General features: G+C 47.0%; 1 protein-coding gene and 1 long non-coding RNA gene across 3 annotated transcripts in view; both read right to left on the reverse strand.

Annotated features, from left to right (window-relative positions):
• Positions 1-6,589, reverse strand: part of LOC106895328 (BPI fold-containing family B member 4-like) — a 37,029-nt gene extending 30,440 nt beyond the window's left edge. Inside the window, exons 1-6 of the mRNA XM_014954699.1 lie at positions 6,463-6,589; positions 4,610-4,714; positions 3,791-3,920; positions 2,963-3,077; positions 2,341-2,445; positions 1,921-2,076 (exon numbers count right to left, since the gene is read on the reverse strand). Coding sequence (XP_014810185.1) covers positions 1,921-2,076; positions 2,341-2,445; positions 2,963-3,077; positions 3,791-3,920; positions 4,610-4,615 — 512 coding nt within the window. The 5' untranslated portion in view covers positions 4,616-4,714; positions 6,463-6,589. The remainder of the gene's footprint in view (positions 1-1,920; positions 2,077-2,340; positions 2,446-2,962; positions 3,078-3,790; positions 3,921-4,609; positions 4,715-6,462) is intronic.
• Positions 6,590-7,317: 728 nt separating this feature from the next.
• On the reverse strand, positions 7,318-21,869 carry LOC106895992. Of its 2 annotated transcripts, none has more exons than XR_001413557.1 (6): positions 21,514-21,869; positions 21,098-21,157; positions 20,600-20,683; positions 20,236-20,284; positions 10,586-10,676; positions 7,318-8,224 (listed from the first exon to the last, which is right to left on the reverse strand). It is a non-coding gene; the product is annotated as an uncharacterized LOC106895992 (long non-coding RNA). The 2 variants fall into 2 exon arrangements; XR_001413558.1 differs by lacking the exon at positions 7,318-8,224 and adding an exon at positions 8,661-8,890.
• Positions 21,870-21,962: the final 93 nt, after the last annotated feature.

Genomic DNA, 21,962 nt, shown 5'->3' on the forward strand with positions numbered 1-21,962 from the left:
AGAAATGCAACTGCTCAGCCCCCCTCGCCACCCCCCTTCAGCCCGATCAGACCCACTCCTTTTCAGCTAAATCCACTCCTTTTCAGCTAAATCCCCAGGGAAAAAAAGCGCTGCATGGCATTAGGCAGCAACTGGGATGCTGTGAAGGACTCGGGGGCAGTGGAGCATCCCTGGAGCTGTGGTACTGCACCAAAGGGGACTGCTTTATCTGGGGAATATTTCAGGCATCGCTCTGCAGGCAGAGGAGCCAGGCTGGCCGTGGGCATCCCTGCAGAGCGACGGCGTGCCAGTGATGTGAGAAAGCAACACAGAGAGACGGTGCAGCTGACTGTGACCTCAGAACACGTTGTTCCTGATATTTCTGTGTTTCAGCTATGGAAGGAAGGCCATCTTCAGGCTTACCAAACCTGGCAGAGTTGCTCTCAGCTGGTTAAGCACTATATCATTTACTGATAGGGACAGTAAGCTGGAAAGAAAAGAAAAGAAAAAAAATTCCAATCATTACAAACACAGCTCCGGGACAGGAGACCAAGGGATGTCCAGCCTTCATTTTATACACCACTACATCCCTAGTCATCCCTTCAGGGACACTGCTGCAGCCAATGCTGGCAAGAGCAGGGGGTTGTGCAGGAGGCAGGGAGGGCAAGGAGCTGCTCGCCTCACCGAGGGGAGAATTGGGGTGATTTCTGAGAAGTGAAGGCTTCAGCACACAGGGTGTGCAGACACCATTGCACGAAAAGAGAGTGCCTCTTGCAGTGTGACCTGAGTCTCGTTGTCTCCCTCTGGTATTTAAATCAGGGCTGTAGTTAAGGGAAGGTGGAGCTGTTATGAAATACCTCCCTGTTAGTTATGGGAAACAAACTATTTACACGTGGTATAACGAGGGGAAATCTGCTGCGTAACATTTCAACACTGCTGCTAAATAGATCACTCTGGGATGTGTGATGCCTGCAGGCACTGCGGAGCCATTTCCTTTTGATAATCAATATGTATCTGGACTATTGAGTTAGAACATGCAGCAGCACACTCGGCAAGCCACAGACAGCAGGAATTCATAATGCATCTCTTTATTTATGCCCAAACTCTGCCCCTAGACACGTCTGAGGAACTGCTGCGAAGCCAATCGCATACATCCACACTCCCTCTTACCCCACAGGGAGCTCATTTCCTGCACACCATCACTTTAATCCATCTAAAACTTAAAATATGACCCCCAGAGTGGATGAGTCGTGTTCCTCTGTTCACTTACACAGTCTCTTTCAAACTAGCTGCTGCACTGATTGAAATATAATGCATAATGCAAAAATTAATTATGAGAAATTCAATGAACCTGAAAAGTGAGTAATTCAAAAGCAATAAAAGAAAATATTTCCCGTGATCAATTTACTGTTGCATTCATCAATACAGGAAGTCAGCAAATTCTTTCTGCCAAGTATTTAATAAGATTGAGCAAGAGATGAGACATTTGCATGGAATTACACACACCCACAGTGCTCAGACTGAAAGTCCATATGCCCAGCATCTTTCTGTGACAGCAGCCAAAGGCAGAGTAAAAAACCAGGGCAAGTGATGGTGCTGTTTGCCTGGAATTGCTCCCTGTCCTATTATTCCCACCCTTTGGATATCAATTCACAATCTAAATCTAAAGAAAGTGCACTGGAAGTGGCATCAAACCTCATACTTCAGATCTTAAAATTTCCATGAGCAAACAGGGCAAATTAACCCTCATCTTCCGACAACTAAGTTTTTTGCCGGTTCCACTGAAGCAACCGACTTTGGCAAGGGGAAAGAAAATACTTTCCCTGAAGCCTGGCTCTGGATCAGCTGAGCGCCGTCTGTGTCCTGGCAGATTGTCTAGATGATTGGATAAAGAGCAAGGGGATTGCATGCAATGGAAAACATAAATCCACAGGCACTTACCCAGAAAGGATCTTGATCTTTATGGCACCAAGAATGCAGAGGCAATCTTCAATGACGACCTGGACTGTGCCCGATTCAAAATTCGTGCATTTTATGTTTGCAGTAATGTTCACATCCACTAAGATATCAATTAGATCTGAAAGAAGGCCAACCAAGCTGAAAAAAGTAAATGGGTTGAACAGATTTCATCTCTCAGCCTCTAACCAGAGGAACTCAGCAAAGCCAGCAGCAACAACCTGCACCTCCACCTCCTGCAACGCATTACAAATGCCACAACCCATCCTTTGGTGCCTGTTCTGCTCTGTAACCTTATCATAGGTAAGAAACACCTAGACAACCATGAAAGATGCAAAAACACCCACACAATGGGAAGCCTGAAGATAGGGTTTTTCCTTAAACACCATGAAACACCACACTCACCAGTTGCCGCTGAGCTCCAGCTTTGCAGCAATGGTCAGCTGGACCCCGATTCCTGACAGCAGCACCACCGAGAGCTTGGGGAGCTGAACCTTCACAAGGTGCAGTCTGCAAACAACAGCAAAAGCTGGCACAAATTAAAGGCATCTTCTAATAGCTGAGCTGCTCTATGCACTGAGGAACCTAGAGCACCTATAACACCATGACCACCTCCAGCTGGAGGGCATGAGCATTATAAGCAAGAGATACCAGCTCCAGGAGGAGAGATAAACTCAAAATAAGGCAATCTAGAATCAGATTGGGGTGGAAGCTGACTGCTTTCACCTTTATAGAGCAGTCAGCTCTCAGTGGCAACTTCCCCCCTCTCTATCTCAGTGCTGTCAAGCATCTCAGATATCAACAGCAGCATCAGAGCCATCATTCTGTGTCTGCATCCATCACCTGCAGTGCACTTCCTCATCCACCTTGCTACCACACAGAAAGCTTTCATCGGATCAGTATTTCAGTATCAAAATAAAAGAAGGATAACTACTTGAGCCAATTGTGTCAACTGCAGCTCAGCTTTTGTTGCTCCAGAATTGTTGGTGAAGGTGCATTCACGGAGAAGCCCTTGCTCCCCACTTACCCAGTGATGCTGGTGGGAGAGCTCAGCAGACCCCCGTCACCCACGATGTTTGGGAGCACAAGCCCCTGCAGGTGCTGCTGGAGAAGCCCGTTATGAATTATGGCATCTGAGAGAACTGGAAAACATCTCTGTGTGAGGACCAATACTTGCATCAACAACCCCTCTCTACTCAGACCTGTCCTGGCAAAGGCGTGATACAACAAAGCCCCACCATTCCCAAAAGCTCCTTATACAGTGCAGTCAAATCACACAGGGGAGGATATTTTAAAACGTGCACTAAAACAAAGCTGCCCTTAGTGAATTAAGCAAGAGGGGTTGCAGTGGAGAGCATCCCAAACCTCCAACTTAAAGAGTATAGTGTGGTTGTCCACTACCAGAGGTGAGAGCAGCAGCCCTCAGTGGTTGTGCTTCAGCCCACAACTTGTTTCCCACATGTAAAGGGGTTTTGTTTGTTTGTTTTTAATAGAAGCAACTTGAAACAAGACTCTTATTTTTGCTGGAGCACTGCAAATATTAACACGGCTGCTAAACTTCACAGCAGCTGTTTGCTAAATATCAGCTGCTCCAATATGGAAATGAGAAACAAAGGCAAAAAGTGCAAATAATCCAGATCTAGCCCTGAAATTCTGTATGGCTGTTTGGTGTCCCAGTTCTGGAGCAGAAAGATTTCCCTGACTTGTGAACCCAGCAATGGCTGTCAGAAGCTCTGAGCAAAGTCAGCAGCCCTGAGGAACTATAAAATAAAGATGAAGACACTCAGGAGGTTTTACTCCATGTCATGGTCCCACGTAGCTTTCAAAACAAATATAACTCATGTCTTCTATTTACCATTCTGCATTGCCCCTGGACTGACAGCGCAGGACAGACCGGACAAGACTTCTTGAGAGGGTGAGAAGAGGCCACAAAAAAAGAATATTCCAAAAAGCTTCCACATCGTCATCTCCAGAAGATTCCCCTGCTGGCAAGGGAGACATCAGAGTGAAAAGTGGTGGAAAAGCATTTAAGAAGAGATCCAGAAGAGATTCCAGTGTCTTTACGGGGAAAGAGATCGAGTGAGAAGTCCCTCCTCTACTCTTTATCGAGCTCAAGTCAGACTCTGCTCGAGCCTGGGGCAGCAGGACCTTGTTCACACCCCACACACATGGACAGACTTCAAGTGTGGGTCAATAAAAGCCCTTTCCTGGCCCTTTGCGACTGACCCGAAATATTCTATGTGTTCACACAGAGGAAAGCCAAACTGCTTTTCTGCTAAACTGATGTTTAAGCTGTCTTTATTTCTGTTTCCCTTCAATGAAAGATTACACGTTTTGGTAAGGGTCTTTGCCAAGGGAAGCATCGGAGGATTATTCTTGTTCTTTCTAACTTCCAAAAGCAATAAGCTCAAGCTCAAGTGATACAAATAAGCTAGCTATAAATTTATAAGTTAATAATTATTAACATAAATTGTATTACGAAATGACAGATATAGGCAGATGATCAGGAGCTTGGAGCACAGCAGAACCTCAAACTGAAGAAGCGAAGCACGAGGCTCACCATGTGCCTCCTTCCAGAGCTATAACAGGATGGCAGCACCACCACCACACACATCTCCCTGCCACCACGCAGCCTTCCCCAGCCGAGGCTTTGTTGTGCAGAGGATGTTATTACCTGCATCAGCTGCAGCCAGCTGGGAAGGGCTCCCGGGTCCGCTCAGGCTCTTCTGGAAGTCGTCGAGACTCTATGTCCTCCTCCCTTTTTTTTTTTTTGCTGCAACTGAGATGGAAGAAGTTGCCCTTATATAAAAACTGCAGCCAACCCAGACACACCTTCTCCTCACGACCTCCACGTCTCAGGAGCAGCCATCCCTCTACTCTCTTGCTCTTTGCAAGCAACACCCAGCTGCCACCTCTCGTGATTTATACGAGGGAGGTAACGTCACCGTTGACTTGACCGGCTGCCGTTTCCCTTTGTGGCCTGGATCACTCAGACACCGCTTTTTTCCCCCCCCGGTCTGTCTTAAAAAGGGTGCCCCGTGATGGTGGCCCCAGTGGGGATCTTCATGCTTTGAGGAAACCAACTTTTTGGGAAATCACGAGAATTACTGAAGCATCTAAACCTGACAGGAGACTGATGGGGCTTGCAAGTAAGAGAAGGCAGCTCACGGAGCACATGGGCACGGATTCAAGGAGGCTTACAGCAGGAAACAATCTACTTTTCCCAATCCCCGAGGACTTATGGGACTTATAAGGCTCATTCCTGTTTCAAATATAGTGCTAGAAAAATATTTTCTTGACAAAAAGCAACGTGGAGAGGTTGCAGAAACCTGATAAATATTGGTTTTGTTAAGACCAAGCTTCAAATTGATTTCAGTTGTATCTGCAAAGAGTGTCGTGAATTGACTGTAAAAAATGAAGTTCTATTGAAATGTATAAAGCCAACAATAAATATTATTTTGAATGAGAAACGTTTGTGCTGAATGAGCCGAGGGCAGCAGAAACACGTATTTCAAAGGAAAATCTCATCCCTTCATCCCACAGGGATGAAAATCTCACTCCTCAGTGGATGCTTTGGCTGGGCTTTGCGGAAGTTTCCATTGTGCAGGGCCCCAGGAAGATCTTATCTGGGGACTTTGTTCAGGTCTGGTCACCCATGTTCGACAGGGATGGAGTCGGGCAGAAACCAGGCAGCAAAAGGCTGCTGACATGATTGGGAAACCAGAGAGGGGCTGTGTGCTCGGCCTCGTGGAACAAAGATGGAGCAGAGATATGATCGTTCTCCACAAACACAGGCGAGGGGTAAATATCAGGGAGGGAGAGGAGAGAGGAGCTGCTCAGGCTCAGGGACAATGTTGGCACAGGAACAGTTAAAGTTCAGAGAAAGCTGCCACCACCATAGCGAGTTTTGGGCTAGCTCTGCCATGGGAATACAGAAGGTGGCAAAAATAGCCTTAGGATACTCTTACAATACCACACAAGGTGTTTTCTTGCAGTAAGAGCAAAGTGCTCTCCCCGAGCAGGAAGGTCCTTCAGCACATGCTTCTGAGGGCTCAGACTCAATGAAACAACCCCATCACAGAAACGCTGTATGAGCTCTTGTTATATTTGACACACGCTCAATCTGGCCTGGATGTGGTGTGCTGACAGTCTTGCCCCAGAAGCAGGGAATGAATTTACCCAGTCTGAGAAGGCTGCAGCAGCAGAGTCAAGTCAAAAATCATCTCCACCAGAAGATGCAGCCCAGCTGGCTGCTGAGATGGTGACTGCAGTGCTTGGCCAGCGAGGAAAGGACAGGGAGCTCCGCTACAAGCTCACCTCCAGCATCTCCCAGAGACCCTTGGTGGGGTGCAAAGTGCAGAGCCACAGAAGCGTGGTCCTTCCTGGCCCCCAGGCACCTGCTCCCTCTCCAGCACATCATGGTGCCCACATCCGACCAGCAGCTCTAGTCCTGCTTTTCCCATTTTCTCCCCAGGTGTCTCAGGGTGATTTACACTTACTGTTTTTATTGCTGACTCTGCCGCTTACCCTAATGTGCTTTTACTGCCTGGGACAACCTCCCCGTGTTCCTCCTTTTTTATTCCCTTTCAAAGAGCTTCATCCAAACGCACAAGGCCGAGTGGTCATCGTAAATGTCCACCGTGAAGCATTGGGGAGGCTCTGGCTCCAGCCTGGTACACACCACAGGAGCATCACTGCTGGTGAAAAGCAGCTACTGAGCATGTACAAAAGCAGATTTCCAAATGGTTTCCGACACGTCGCTGTGTGTACGACGAACGCCCGAGTCGTTGCATATGCACACCACGACCGACCGCTCAAATCAGATAATCTCGCCGTTAAATGGCAAGAGGCAGCTATCTGTGTTCGTACCTGACACACGCATAACGTACCAACAGCAGCCAGCAGCAGCTGTAAGGAAAGCAGCACATTTTATACACTGCCGTAGATATTTCTTCTCGCTGCGTGAGGGTTTTTCTTGTTCAGTCATATCCTTTGCCTCCCCCTCACGCACCTATATTTCATGCTCTCCTTGCAGCAGTGATTTAGATATCACTTACCAGGAGGTTGAATTCAGTTCTGCAGTGACAAGGGAATATATATTAAAATGAAGCATTGCAAGAAATGCTAGAAGAGATTATCACAACACAAATGCTGGGAAGTGGAAGGGCGAATGGAAAGACTAACACCTGCAGAGGAGAGATGCTCCGGAGCAGCCTCTGGTATTCAGAACTGCCCCGAGCTTGTGGCTTAGAAAGATGGCAGGTCAGACAGCAACAAGAACTTTAGAGGAATTAATATTAAAGTCAAAAATTCTGTATTTTTATTAAATATTATTGCATTCACTGATACTGTTTCCTCTAACATTTAGAGCCACAAAAGCTTAGGGAAAAACTTGGGAGAGCTGCATTCACCCCAAACTAAAATGCTGAGCAACATTAAAGAAAAGAAATTCTGATCTTTTCCCACCACGGTTTGAAGAACACGACCACATTTTTTATGACAAATCGTGGTTTTGATACGTTCCAGAGGTTTGGAGGCTACAGGACAACAATATTTTTTCCATTGTTATGTGGTGAAAAGAAAAGAGAGAAGAGTAACCTCTGCCTGTAAAACTCCTTTAACAGGCAAATAGTAAAATAGTAACTCCTTGTTAAGAAAACACATAAACTGAATCCTGTTTCTCAAGGTGAAAAATCTAAATCTGGTAGTGTGAATTACACCCTGTGACGGAGCTGCCTCGTACAAACACCCAGCCTGTTCTCTTGCAGGGACACTTCCTCATAGTGAGTGTCTGCTTCCAAACAGATGCTGTGAGCATTAATGAAACTGCTCAGTTCAACTGTCAACGGAAAGTAACTTCACTGATGTCAACAAGAAGCCACCAGCTCTAGAGAATGGAGAACGTGCTCAGATAGGAAAATGACACCACAAACCTCAAACTAAATGAGGCCACTAGGACAAAAACCGGGAAAAGAAGGGGAAAAATGAAATAGGTTTTAACCACCGGCTGTACCTGGGCTGTGATCATAGAATGGTTAGAGTTGGAAGAGATCTTGAAGACCACCGAGTTCCAACCTCCTCACCATGGGCAGGGACACCTCCCACTAGACCAGGTTGCTCAAACCTCCAGCCTGGTTTCCAAATAGCTGAAGTTCAGCTTGATGAAGTGTTTTCCCAACTTGTCACTTCACCTGGGAATACAGCAACGATGGCAACACAGTGGGACTTGCACCGCAGTAGGTCTGTCCCCTCGGTCGGTGTGTTGGTCAGTGGCAATTCAGTCCAGAGGCTGGAAAACAAATGCATGGAAGAGCATCATTAGGTGCTATATTCACTCTGCTTCACTGCAAGCAGCCTGGCTCAGGGGAAATTTGTTTCCACTGCTGTTTATGAAATTGCTCAGGGAAATGGAAGGAGGGAACCTTTCTCTGAACTCCCCGACCCAGGGTAACACGCTCAATTATGTGAACCAGAAACACTGCGTTAGTGAAGCATCTGTCTTTGTAAAATTACCTGTGTTCTTGCTTAGTCTGGGATGAATAAATCCTCCCAGTGCCAGACTCAAAAGCTAATTTTTAGCAACAGGATTTGTCAAAACATGAACTAAAAATTCCCAGAAATGAGCTGGCGGGTTTTAGTCAGAACTGAAGGAATCAAACCCTCCTCAAGTTTTGGGACTGGAAACCCACGATCCCCACAGCCAGATTTACAGTTGGATTAGCAGCTTCCATTGTCAGCAGTCCACGAGGGCAGAGCAGCTTAATTAATACCAATCACTCTTTAAAACAACAGCAAGCCTTGCCAAATCGATCCTGGGCTCGCTCTGACCCAGGACTCCTGCTCAGCGCACATCCCAGGGAGCTGTGGCATGTTGTGCGTGGGCAGACGTCAAAAGCATCCTTTCCAGCTTCCCTGGTGTCTGATCACTCACCCGTGCAGTTTCCTACATAGGGAACTGGAGAAACAGAAATATAATCTCAGGGAAGGGCCACGCAGAGAGCACAGGCAGGGAAAACAGGGAGGAGAAGAGGAGACTCATGGGCAGCAGCTCCAAGGAGCTGCCTGTCAAAAGGAGTAAGAACAGCAGCATTGATTTCTGGGTGCATCTGCAGTGCCGAGCATAAACAGCAAGGCAGAATAAAATAGCTACCGTGAGATAACAACAAATCAATGTCTCCAGGAATTTTAGACAGGAAACTTTCTGCTTCCGAGATGTGAACTGAAGTAAAATGAGCATAATGTTATCGGCCGCAGAAAAGGGACAAACTTCATTAACCAGATGCAGTGTGACAAGGTGCAGTGCAGAAACGGAGGCACTTGCACAGACACGTCTTCAGGCTTTGCCAACATCGGAGCTCCACAACACAATGCTGAAAGCAGCACTGGCCAAAGGACTCACAGGGGAACCAAGCCACACCAGGCAGGAAAGCCTGGGAAATCCTGAAAACCCTTCCCCAGCTGCCTCAGGCAGGCCTTGGTTTCATGGAGTTTTGTGATATTTTATCAGTTCCTGTCTGTCATCAGCCTGCAGAGACTGAGTGGAAGCCTCAGTGATGCCCTGAGCACCCTTCTAGGTGGGCTTCTTGCATCTTGACTTCTCCAGGTCTGGCACGTTCCAGGTTTCCCCAGAGCATCCTTTTTGATCTGGCCCCAGGCAAGGCAAGCTTGGCCACTTGCCACAAACCTCCTGATGTTCAAAGGCCTGGTCAGGTCAGCAGAAAAGGCTTTAACCTTCCACAGGACTGTGAGGAGTCCCCAGTGAGAGGCTGTGGGGCACGGAGAGGCTGCCTTCCCCACGTTTGGGGTGCATGGCCAGAAGAACCCCCATATCTGCAGGCAGCTGGTCTGAGCTGGCACATGTGCTGCCTGGCACACCCCCCAGCACTGACACAGCAGCATGGCTTTCTCAGTGATGCAAAGTGCACTTTAAAGTCAAATCTAGTCCTATATTTTAAACAAATGAATCCCTTTCCTGCCTCCCTCCCATCACTTCCAATCACTTGCGCTGCGAGCACCGTGAACGCCTCAATTCCTCCTCACTCTTCATTCTTCCAATTTATTCTTTGCCTTCCTTCCAGCCTGGAAAATGGATTTCTGTCCATTTCACTGTCTCAGAAATTGTCAGCACTGTGGTGCCAACAGAGACCTTTTAAATAAAGACAGCTATTTCCATTTGACTGAAGGAGAGCAACACAGACTCAAAGTCATGCTTCTGTCTTCCCTCAGGTTTGGGGCAGCTTTGCTTTAGAGAAAGAAAAGCAATACCTAGTGAAATTGTCCTTGATTGTCTCTATTAATCCCTGGGAAGAATTAGCAGCAGCCTTATATTACATACATACATCTTCTGTAAGTAAAGATTTCAGGCTTTCTGTCTTATTCTCAGCTTTTAATAGAGACTTGCCATGGTCTCTTTGGGCACATCATTAGCACAGGTGGCAGAATTAGTGCCGTGCTCTGTCCAGACCTTCCTCAGGGGATAAATTACAGCCCCTACAAGTAGTCAGGGATTTGGAGTCAGCATTGTGTAAATAAATGCCTATTTCCAGGGAGATACCAACTGCTCTAAAGAAACTGCAGCTGAAACAAGAGAGTGAGTTCATGTTAAACAAACCTTGCTAATGAGTTAATTATCCTGACGAGCAGGACTCACCCATATGCCATTTCCCTTCCATGGACAGTCCAGTGCCGGCTGGTACAAGGATCCTGTCTCAGGGCAGAAGCCTCAAAACACCAGTGCAAGGCTGAAACAAGGAGACAAAGAGGCATTAGAGGAGATAAAACCAGGAGCAGGCTGGGGAGGGTGAAGAACACAGTCACGCTGGCAGGGAGGGCAGCTGCCCTGCCTCTGACCCTGCTGTGGCTCAGCATCCCAAATTCATGCCTACAGCTAGAGCAGATAACTTTGAGTACCCATCCCCTGTCCAGCTCCTGTGCACGGGGGGAGATGTCACAGATTTTACACACATCATCCCTCGGGGTTCCTGTTTCCAAACTGAAGGGTAATTTTGATGCAAAAAAAAAAAAGGGGCAAAGTCCCAGCTCTCAGAGAGGGCAACGAGTGAAGGGGAGCGAGAAACAGCCACATCTCCTCACGTCATGATGCAGGCAGTGCGGGGAGCCTGAAGCTCGCCCAGGACGGGGTCCCACAGTGCCCAGACCTTGAGCCAACATGGAAGCAAGCCACATGAAACTGGTAAATACATTCACACACTGCAGGAAGAAAGAGCACAAGGGACAAGCCCACGGGGACACGCCGGGTGCGGGTAAATAGCACCACGCACACTCAGGGCTGGGCTGAGGCGGATGGAGCGGCGCGGGGCTCGAACCGGCGACCCTGAATGCAGCGGGCGGCTCTGCTCCGGGCGGGGGCACGCTGCGGCTGGGGTTATACCGCCCCCTGCTGGCGACGGGCGGCGCCGCAAGGGCAGGGACTGCCCGGGGACAGGGACCCCCACCCGACCCCGGGGACAGGGACACCCCCGGCTCCCCCCGGCCCCGGGAACAAGGCAGGGCCCAAAGATGAGAAAGGGCGTATGCAAAAAAAAAAAAAGGGGCAAAGTCCCAGCTCTCAGAGAGGGCAACGAGTGAAGGGGAGCGAGAAACAGCCACATCTCCTCACGTCATGATGCAGGCAGTGCGGGGAGCCTGAAGCTCGCCCAGGACGGGGTCCCACAGTGCCCAGACCTTGAGCCAACATGGAAGCAAGCCACATGAAACTGGTAAATACATTCACACACTGCAGGAAGAAAGAGCACAAGGGACAAGCCCACGGGGACACGCCGGGTGCGGGTAAATAGCACCACGCACACTCAAGGCTGGGCTGAGGCGGATGGGGCGGTGCGGGGCTCGAACCGGCGACCCTGAGAGCAGCGGGCGGCTCCGCTCCGGGCCGGGGCACGGCGCGGCTTGGGTTATACCGCCCCCTGCTGGCGGCGGGCGGCGCCGCAAGGGCAGGGACTGCCCGGGGAGAGGGACCTCCACCCGACCCCGGGGACAGGGACACCCCCGGCTCCCCCCGGCCCCGGGAACAAGGCAGGGCCCAAAGATGAGAAAGGGCGTCACGGGATGAGAAGAGCTTCGCTGGAGCCTGATGCCATTTAACGCAGGGCTGAAGGGCCGGGGGTTACTCTGTTAGAGCAGGGACCGAATGCAGAAGGGGTTGGGAATGTCACACAGAAAATGATTTCAAAGACACACACGGGATAACACTCTTCTAAAGCAACTCACAGCAGGGTCAAATTGATTCCTGTGCACAAAAATGCAATATAGACAAAAAAAAAAAAAAAAAAAAACCACGAAGAGAGAGCTCATTTAATTCCCCTTTAACTCTGAAAAGCAATTGGATGCAGTATCTGCTACATTGCAAAAAACTAAATATCAACCTAGAAAACAAATATAGCACAGTGGAGCGAGTCACACACCGTGCCCTAGAATTTCACACTAGAGTGTGAAGTTTTAAAAAAAAAAAAAAAATTGGTTCGAGGCCAATTTCACTCACTCACACAGTGAAAACAAGACTTTGTTAATGTTAAAACAGCACAGATTGATCCATTAACAATATTCACTAACAAGCTCCACCACCAGAGCTGTTTCCATACACGATGGTGACGTACTCACCGACACGGGCACGCCGAAGGTACCCCACCATCTGTGAGCCAGCAGCCCCACGGGAAAGCACAACCACGGTACTCGGCAGCAAAAAAGGTTGTCGTGCTTAAAAAAAACTTGCTGCCGTCTAATTAAAACCTAAATAAAGTTCCGCAGTTGCTTTTAGCATCCTGTCTTTTAGCAAGAGAGACCCTTTGTAAACATTAGGGGGCACAGATGCTCACAACTGGAATTTGTGCATGAAATTAGGGAGCGCTCCACTGAGACGTTTCGGCTGGATCACCCCAGATAAGGAAACGGCTGAACCACGGCCATCAATATTGTCTCCAAAATGAAGAACGGGGGATTCTTCAAGGCATCACCAGGCTCTGGTAATTTCCAGCAGCCTCTCCTGCCTGCAGATGCTCTGACCATAAATAATCACTACACATTTTTTGCTGCCACTGATATTTTATTGCCTGAGGCAACCACTCGCTGGTCTGCCTCCGAGATAAGGCCGGGCGAGCTTCAGAGAGTTTGGATACTTTGAGTGGAATCTTCTCTACATCAAAGTCCCAGTAGGGTTTTTAGTGAGACTTTAGAAACCAAGTTAAGGATTTTTAATGTGCCATACACCAAGTAGCATCAAAGCCACAGCCGTCTGCAGGGAACTGCTGTTTAACAAAGTCACCGAGAGCATGGAAATAGAGCTGAACTAAACAGCTTCATCACTAGTATTTTGAGAAACTCTTATGTACAGGAGATGAGCACTCTGGAGGTTTATTTGGAGCAGAGAGTCTGGATAAAAAAGACGACTTTCCTATTTGCCATATAAAATTACTGAGATGAAAATGAGGTCTTGAGATTCTTCAAGCTTGTGGCGCGCAACACGGAATAAATACCCTCATGGAATGATGCTCACGTGTGGAATCAAGGTCATCTCCAGCAGTTAGCAAGAGAGCTCTGCCCCCTGATCTTTGCTATTTCAGCACACAATTCTTTCTTTGCCTTTTCTCAGCAGAAGTGATTGCTAAGCAGGGGCTATCTGGGCTGTCAGGAGAGGGACCATGTTTAATACGACCACAAGCATCAGCAGTATCACTGCCCGGGAAGCACAGTCGTGCTGTTCAGACTCGGACTAGACCAGCCACTTGTAAATCATTTTTCTCCTGCTGTTTATTTCTTCCCAGGAACCACGAGCATCTTGTCACTCGCACCCAATTCCCTGCGTGCCGGTGACACCGTGCCCTCCAGGACAGGCAGCCAAGGGGTCTGTGATCAGACACCTGGGGCTTCGGAGCCTGTCTCAGCCCTCCACACACACCCCAGCAACAAAGAGCAGCTGTTTTGTCCACCCAAACACAATTCAGCACGGAGGAATCCAGCCGCTGCCGTTGCATTGAGAGCTTTATCGCTCGCAGCAGCACAAGCTGCTTTTCTGGAAGCTGGAGCAGCCGTACGTTTTCCACCAGTTACCTCTATTTTATAGAGAATGATTAAGACAAGCCAGGGCAGAGAAGGGCTGCCATGGAGGAGGGGGATACACTGCTCCCATCTGCAGCTCCACACCCAAAATGAATGTCAAAGTGACTGGGCATTTAAAGATATAACACAGAGAAAAGGGAATCGCAGCAGTCGTCTGTCTGGCCTGCAATACGGTAACGGCTTCAGATCCACACAATTCTCTCACTTGTTTTCACCTAGCTGTGAGGCAAGGAGGAGATTAGACATTTTGAGACTTAATTTTCTAAGGAGAAAAGCAGGATCCTGATTAGATGCCTGTTCCTTGTCAAAGAAAATGTGCACCCGGTCCTACATTGCAACACTCCTCCTTCCTACTCCTTCACTTTTTCTTTTTTAAAGTAACATCCCCAAGCATCTCTCCAGACCAGCAGGGAGCGTGCCTACAGATGCCACAGCCCTGTTGCTAAATATGATGCTGCTGACATTTGTGCAAAGCAGCAAGCCTAAATTGAAATGCCTTGGACAGCTTTCCATAAACCCTTCTGCTTGGACAAAGGCAGCTATATCTGCTGTAAGCCAAGAGCTGGGCAGAAGCAGGTTTCCCAGTTGCCACACAGCTGAGAAAAAAAATAAAAATCACACAAATATTATTAACTTAATGCCAGCCCTGGGCGCCTCCACCAGCTATCAAGGCCACCTTCAGCTTTAGCAACACGCAGTGGCTTGTAAAAGGCTGAGCTGAAACAGTATTTCATGGCTTGAATTGCTTCAAATCCCCAAGGAACAAGTGTCAGGACTTTCAATAGCTATAGTGTTAATAATAAAACAGGGACCTCTTCCAGTATCAGAGCACAAACAGTAGTTATTTCTCTTTCAAAGCTTTGATTCCTAAAACCTTTCTTACATTCAGCTTGACATCAAAACACCCATCTCATTCACTCAGACTGTCACAGGAGAATTGTGTGCTGCTATTAGAAATAGCCCTGAGGTGAATTAAGAACAGCCTGTAATGATGTTCCACTAGAGCAACTTTATTTCTACCAAACCAAATAAATGAGCAATATTTTATCTGATGTGCCTTGGCTCAGCAGAGAGCGGCAGCTGCTCCCCATATGATTTATTGAATGGATGTTTTCTAAATAGCCGGAGTCGGGCTCTGAAGCCACTTACAAAATCTCCTATTCATAACAGCAGAGATAGGGAGAGAGAAATTCAGATTCTGGGTAGCGGCAAGTTTGGGCACGAACCATTTTATTTGCAATTTTTTTCCCCTATAAACAGAACACACATGCAAGAAGCTGTGTAACAAAATCTATAAATATTGATGCTCAACAGCTGGCAGCAACCACACAGGGCACAAACAAGCCTCTTGTTATACAAATGCAGAAGCAACCCAGTCCCTTTCCATCCAGCAAGTAGTTGCAGGAACAGCGGGTGTTCAGAGGCACACAGAGTGCCTGCAGGAGACTGAGAGATGGGGAGAAAGACTCAGGGAGGGGGGGAAAGATGGACTTTTCTACGTTTTTGGAAGTGGTACCAGCAACAGCTCACAGCACTGGGGTAACAACACCATCTACCCAGTAACACTAGATTGCTGCACCAGTTGCCCCAGAACAGCCAGCCCCTGGCCCTGCAATGAGATAAGCAGAGGCAGAAGTAAAAAGACAGAAAAAGAAACCATGTAAGCACAAGACCTCCAGCACACAGGGCTATGGCATAAGCAGCTAAAACAGGGATTTTTTGGCTTTTGGAGAACGGGCAGGAGGAAATGTATTTTCACATTGGCAATTCAAATATGGGATATTCTGCCAAAGGGCATCTCCGAAGCCAAGAAGTTAATTAGATTCAAAAGAGGTCTGGACATTTACACAAACTCTGAGGACACAGGGAAGCATCGCAGTGAATATTCCTTTGGCCAGCTTTGTCCTGTCTCTGCTCCCTCTCTGCTTCCACGGGAAGCTGAAAAAGCCCTTGACTTAACGTAAGCATTATTTAGCAACATCTAACACAATATGTGTTATCAGCATCATTCTCCTACTAAATCCAAAACCCAGCAGCTACTAGGAAGAAAATTAACTCTATCCCAGCTGCAACCAGGACTCAAGGCAGCAAGTGCCCAGTATATGCAGTGCTGGGATTCCTGCCCCGACACATGAAAAACGCCCAAATATTTATAGCCCGAGGAATGTCAGGCGCCTGGTTCCATGCACTGGCTGGATGTTTGCTCCGAGAGCAGAAACACCGTCCTTGAACTGCTGGGGATGAGGGAGCCAGGGGCCAACGGGCTGCGCCGAAGAGACACCGGCTCCAAGAATTACCATCTGTGGAACTGCTGATTAAACATAACCAGGCTGGGAGGAAAGCTCAAACACATTCTTTTGTTGGCTTGTAGTTTGCATGTTCACCCTGTCTCTGATGAAACGTCAGGGAAGCCTTGAGGAAAAAAATAGCTTAAAACGCTCACAAAATGCTCACAAAGGCTTGTCCCGATGCCAGTTTGAGTCCCTCTGTGCAGATTCCCAAACCAGAGAAAGCTTTGATGCCAGTGGGGCACACGTTCTCCACAATACTTCACTCCATGGCTATTTAAAAAGAAAAAACAAACAAACAAAAAGATTTCTCTGATATTTTGCCCTTGACTAATGTGCACTTAAAGAAATAAATAACCGCCTGGCCTCGCCATTGAAGACTGGCACAAACATTTCCACAAGCAGATTATTGACCAGAAGTACAGAAGCCAAGTTATAAACGGGTTAGTAACGCAATAAACAAAACACTAAAGCATTTCAAAACAGACCATACAAACCTCATTTTACCTGCCCTCCTACAAAGGTAGTCAAATATCTATTTATGAGATTATAACTACCTATTTTCTATGCCATTCAACAAAAAGAAGAAAAAGAATCAAGATAAAAAGAGAGCGTATTTTAGCTGTAAAGGATTTATTCATTCAATTTACATTTGAATCAATTATCCAGGCAAAGCTCAAACACTGCCAACGTGATTTAGGTGACTGAACACACATCATAAATAGTGCAGCATTCAAGTCATATAATCTGTATCTGCAATTTCTGGATAGCTTCATGAGCAGGAAGAATACCCTGCCTCGCAGTGTGCCTTGATTTCTGAGCAGCAGCAGCAGCGTGCTTTGCTGTGGTTAGAACAGAGCCTCTGAAAACTCTCATTTAAAGAAAATCCTTAGTTTTACGTTCAACCCAGTGGACTGGGGATAAACAGTTAGGACCAGCACTGACCATGAGCCACAGGTGGAAGAGCTGAACGAGAGCAGGGCATGGACTGACCAGGCCGAGCTGGAATTTTGCCTTCCCACCAGGCAAGCCATGAAGCTGTCCTTGCTGATCATTCCTGGAGCAGGCTCAGACCAGGAGAGTCCCTTGCTCAAGCTGTGCACAGAGGAGAAGGCAAACAGTGGTTGCCTCTTGCAGGTTTTGACAAGGTTGGATGTTCAGTAGATGTTATCTACGGAAACTTTGCCCACAATGCTTGGCAGCAGCAAGGATGCTGGTTGAAGTACTCACCACCCTCCCCCTTGCTCGCTCCCCACAACTCCAGCCCGGCTCTGGGAGGTTCCTCACAGGTACAACTTGATGATCAAACCTGAATATGAAGCTGAACATTCACTGAATTCACTGTTCACATTCACTGAACTCCTGTTTGGCGGGAAAGTTACAGACCAGCCTCTTGGAAGGACCTACCCTAAAGTTGGTAGAAAATCAGTCTCATCTACTCTTTGAAAGATGGAAGGGAGGTTTTGCAGCTATTTCCTGTTCTGTGGACAGGAAAAGAGGTGTGGAGGCCACCCCTAGCCCTGAAATATCACCTGTTGCCCAGGCAGACCCACCAGCAGCCTGCTGTCATGTTTTGACACCCATTTGTTGGGCTTGATCTCATGCCAAGAGGAGGTTGAATGCAGGCAGTTGACAGGGTACCTGTGCAGCCCTGCTGGCTGCAGGGGTGGGAGGAAACCCTTCTGCTCCCCTGGGGTCCATCTGCCCACCCTGTTTCTTGTGGTCTGCCTGCAAGGTTCAGCGGCTCGCTGTCTCCTTGGAGAATAAGAAATTCCTGTTACAGGGAAAAAGATCACAGGTTAAGTGCTGGCAAAGTACAGCCATTTATGTAGAGCAACCAAAAAGAAAGCAGGAGCAATAGTCAATGTCCCAGAGTTTCCCTTGAAGCGTATGCCCACATACAACACTGGTTTGGGAAGCAGCACTTCTAGAAGAATGTGTTTTTAACAAGGAGAATGTTTGTTTAGACCCTCTGTACTTTCTTAGCTCGAACTCAAAAGTAGACACAGGAGTTTTTCCCCCCATTAAAACAAAGCAATCAAAGTTTTAGAATAAAGAATTATGTGACTCAAAATATCTTCAAGCTCATGATGGTCTCTCTCTTTACTGTTCAGCGCCAGAGACACAACAGCAAGCAACTCCTCCTCTACCTCAAGATTTCCTTTTTCTTGCAGTAGTTATCGCACACAATACATCTCTAGGAGAACAACAGATGAGAAAAAAAAAAAGCTCAACTAATTTCACAACCAAAGAGTGAATCCTCTCTTCTGCTAAGTTTTTCTCTAGTAGAACATATCTACCCTGCAATAGAATTTAGCCTTGCACCAATGCAAGAGGAGAGACAAAGAATTATGAAGCTATGAATTCCATTAGCATCAAAATGCAGCTACGGAGACAAGGGGATTTTACGGAGATAAGGTATTTTTTGAAAGAATACTAGGAGGAGGAAAAATTTCTTTTACAAAGCACACATTTTTCATAGAACTGGAATCCACAGCACATTATAAAACTGAATTTGTTGCTGTTGTTTTTACTTTACAGCATTAATCACTAAAGGCTTGCTTAGGTGGGCAGAAAAAAAATCCATTTTCCGTTGTATTAACTTCATACAATTTAAGAAGCCTTTCAAGACCCACATAAATGCAATAAACACTTCTGAGCCCCGCTGGTCCTGTGCTAGCCCAGGCACACGGTTGCACAGAACACAGCCAGCTGGACCTGCCTTCTGCAGAGGTACCTGTGCTGCTGCTCCAGAAGGCAGAAAGCACTTAAATCACGGCAGCTCCATCTACTCAACGCTTGATTTAAAGCCCTTAGGAAATTAGCATTTCCAGAATACCGTTTCCAGTACCGCAGGGTGCAATTCTGTTTAATCCTACCTCCTTGCACAAGTGGTAGAATTCACAGCCGAAGCAAAGGCACCACACATAGATGCACAGACAAAAGGGACATGCACGTGTGACAGTGGGGAGAGGTGTCCCTTGAGCCACGTCCTGGCTGCAGTGCACAGGACATGTTTCCAAGGACAACGACAGCCTTGTTCATAAATCCTGCTGGCAGGAAGCATAACTGGCCAACTACCGTTTAGGGGCAGGAGATGCCTCCTCAGAGGTATTTGGTTCTACACAGCTTCTGCTAGACGTGATATTTTAAAAGACACAGTGTTGAGAAAAGCCTCTACACACTGAGATACTGCGGGGAAGGAGGAGGAGAGGAGACTCACCTTGAATCCCACAGTGTCCCCTGTGCAGGGGGGCAGTAAACATCTTTGTGTGTACTCCTGGGATCCCAAGTGTTGGGATTTTCCCAACTTTGACACGCTGAATTAACAAACACAAAGGTCTCGACACCCTTGGCCTGCCCAGTCTCCCCATTGAGGTTTGACTAGAACCAGGATGCAGGACAAAGGGGAGTACCAGAAAGGTTCAGTGCAGATATTTAACAAATTTATTTTATATTTCCAAAAGCTTTTGTGCATTTACAATAGGGGAATAGTGCCCCAGTGACAACACGCTGCCTTTACTCAATTCATAATAAAATTATCTTATTACGATGCAGAAGAACAGATGGATTTGGTACATGCATCTGGAGATAAACAAACCTAAGTCAGGTGTATGCAGAAACATGCATCAGGGCTTTTGTATTTTACTGTTAAGCCCCCAGACAACCACATCTTCATACAATATATATATACACATTGCTTTAGCATATAAACAGCGCAGTCTAAGAACCAAACTGATGGCTGTGTATATACAAGATTCCCAATACCCAGCTTGCCTTTTATGAATTAACACAGGTAGATATGCCATTGCTCCAGCAAAGAACAGACCCTTGAACTGCTCCAAAAAAGGGGAGAGGGAAAACAAACCATAACCCCCTCTTGGCTACTATAATTTGGACTAACAAGAAATCAGGGAAGAAAACGTCCCTGTGGACTTACAGCTGATATCCAGAACAAAAGCTCCCAAGGGGTCTTGAAGAAGGTTGATCTGAAAAACAAAAAAGGTGACCTCCTAAGACAGGCAGAAGGACTCATTGCTGAAATCCTACCCCACATCATCTAGTAGGGCGTGGATTTCTTCTGGAAAGGCTTTGCACACCGTTGCCATGTTCACAGGAGACAGTGTGAAAGCTGTTTTGGCATCGCATGGCAGCATCACTGGTTTGTCCCCCACCCCTGCCCACAACATGCTGCTGGGACCTTCACTACCACCCCGTAAGATGCTCTACAGCTTCCTGCAGGAACTGGCAAGAAAGCTGTTGTGAAACTTCAGTCTCACCAATGGCCTTCAGCTCACACTTACCTCTAGAGGTATTTCAATGGAGTAACTCTGCACTTTGGGTGGCTTGGGCACATATGGTTGTCCCTTTCTCAAATGCAATTACAGCTGCATGGAAACAAGGATTTATGGATGAAACATCAGTAGAATCAATATATCAGATCAGGTAGAAAATCATGATTATGAGCTGCTGCTGAACTGTGTTAAGCTACCTAAATTAACTTAATTAGGTATCAAAACAAGTCTGCTTGATATATAAGAGATATTTGTTTTTTTAAAAAAACCCTCAGTCCAGTTTAAAAAAGTGGGGTCAGCTCCCAGTCAAGATAGCTCCTCTGATAAACTTTTAAAAGCATACCTTGAGATATAGGCCATCTCCGCAAAAGTTTTCTAGCTCTTCTCAAATTTATATTTAGAGAACAGGGATGCCAATATTCAGCAATTTAAAGACAAAAACCAAATCAGAAATATCAGACAACAGATTCAAAAGAAAATAGGGAGACAATTAGGATCAATGCTCACCTTTACATGCTTAAACTTCCTGTAAGCCCTCAGTACTGCTGCAATTAGCTCTTCACAGGTCTGACGGAAACAGCCACATCGGAAGACATTAAACTTTTATAATAAAAAGAACTTTGCCCATCCCCACCCTCCTCCTTTCTATTTTCTGTAAGTTTTTCATTTCCCATATGTTTAGGGCAGCATTTAAAAATAGAGTAGCTTCTCTAAACAATTAGAGAAGACTCCTGTGGTGCTCCCTGTCTCAAAGCCAGTGACAGATCGATGTGTGTGCAGCTGGGACAGGCACATCACATACAGAGGGGTGCCCAGAGTGTCACAGCCCACACCAAACACCCGCACAGAATGGGAAAGCACCAGGGCATCTCATCCCCAGCATTATCAGGTGCACAAGGAAATTGAAAAGGAGCATCACCTACAATTTAAACAGCACGGCAGCCTCCTATACCCAGTGGAGAAGCAGCTTGAAAGTATTTCAGGTGTCTGCAACGCATGAGAATGTTATTCCATTTCAGGCTTGGAGATTTAAGCTGGAGTCAAGGGAAAAACTAAGGCCTGGATTGTTTTTTCTTTCAGAGGTGGCAGAATCTCACTTGTGCTGTCACACGTTGTTTCAGAGATGTCGTTATTCATTAGCGCTGCAGGACTGAGCAGAGATTTCCTCCTCCTCCTCCAGAGATGGGGCACAGGAGGATAACACACTCAGAAGGGTTTCAGGTGTAACAAAACTACGGTTCACTCTGCTGCCAGCAGGGACCCGTTTGCTGCAGCCCTGGAGAGGTGACATTCTCATCATCAGGAAGATAAAACCAAGGTTCTGCCCCATTTCAGCAGTGGAGGTTTGCGGGGGCGGGGGGGGGGGGGGGGT

Source organism: Calidris pugnax, unplaced genomic scaffold (assembly GCF_001431845.1).
Source record: "Calidris pugnax isolate Ruff unplaced genomic scaffold, ASM143184v1 scaffold50, whole genome shotgun sequence".
In the NCBI taxonomy this organism is placed as follows: Eukaryota; Metazoa; Chordata; class Aves; order Charadriiformes; family Scolopacidae; genus Calidris; species Calidris pugnax.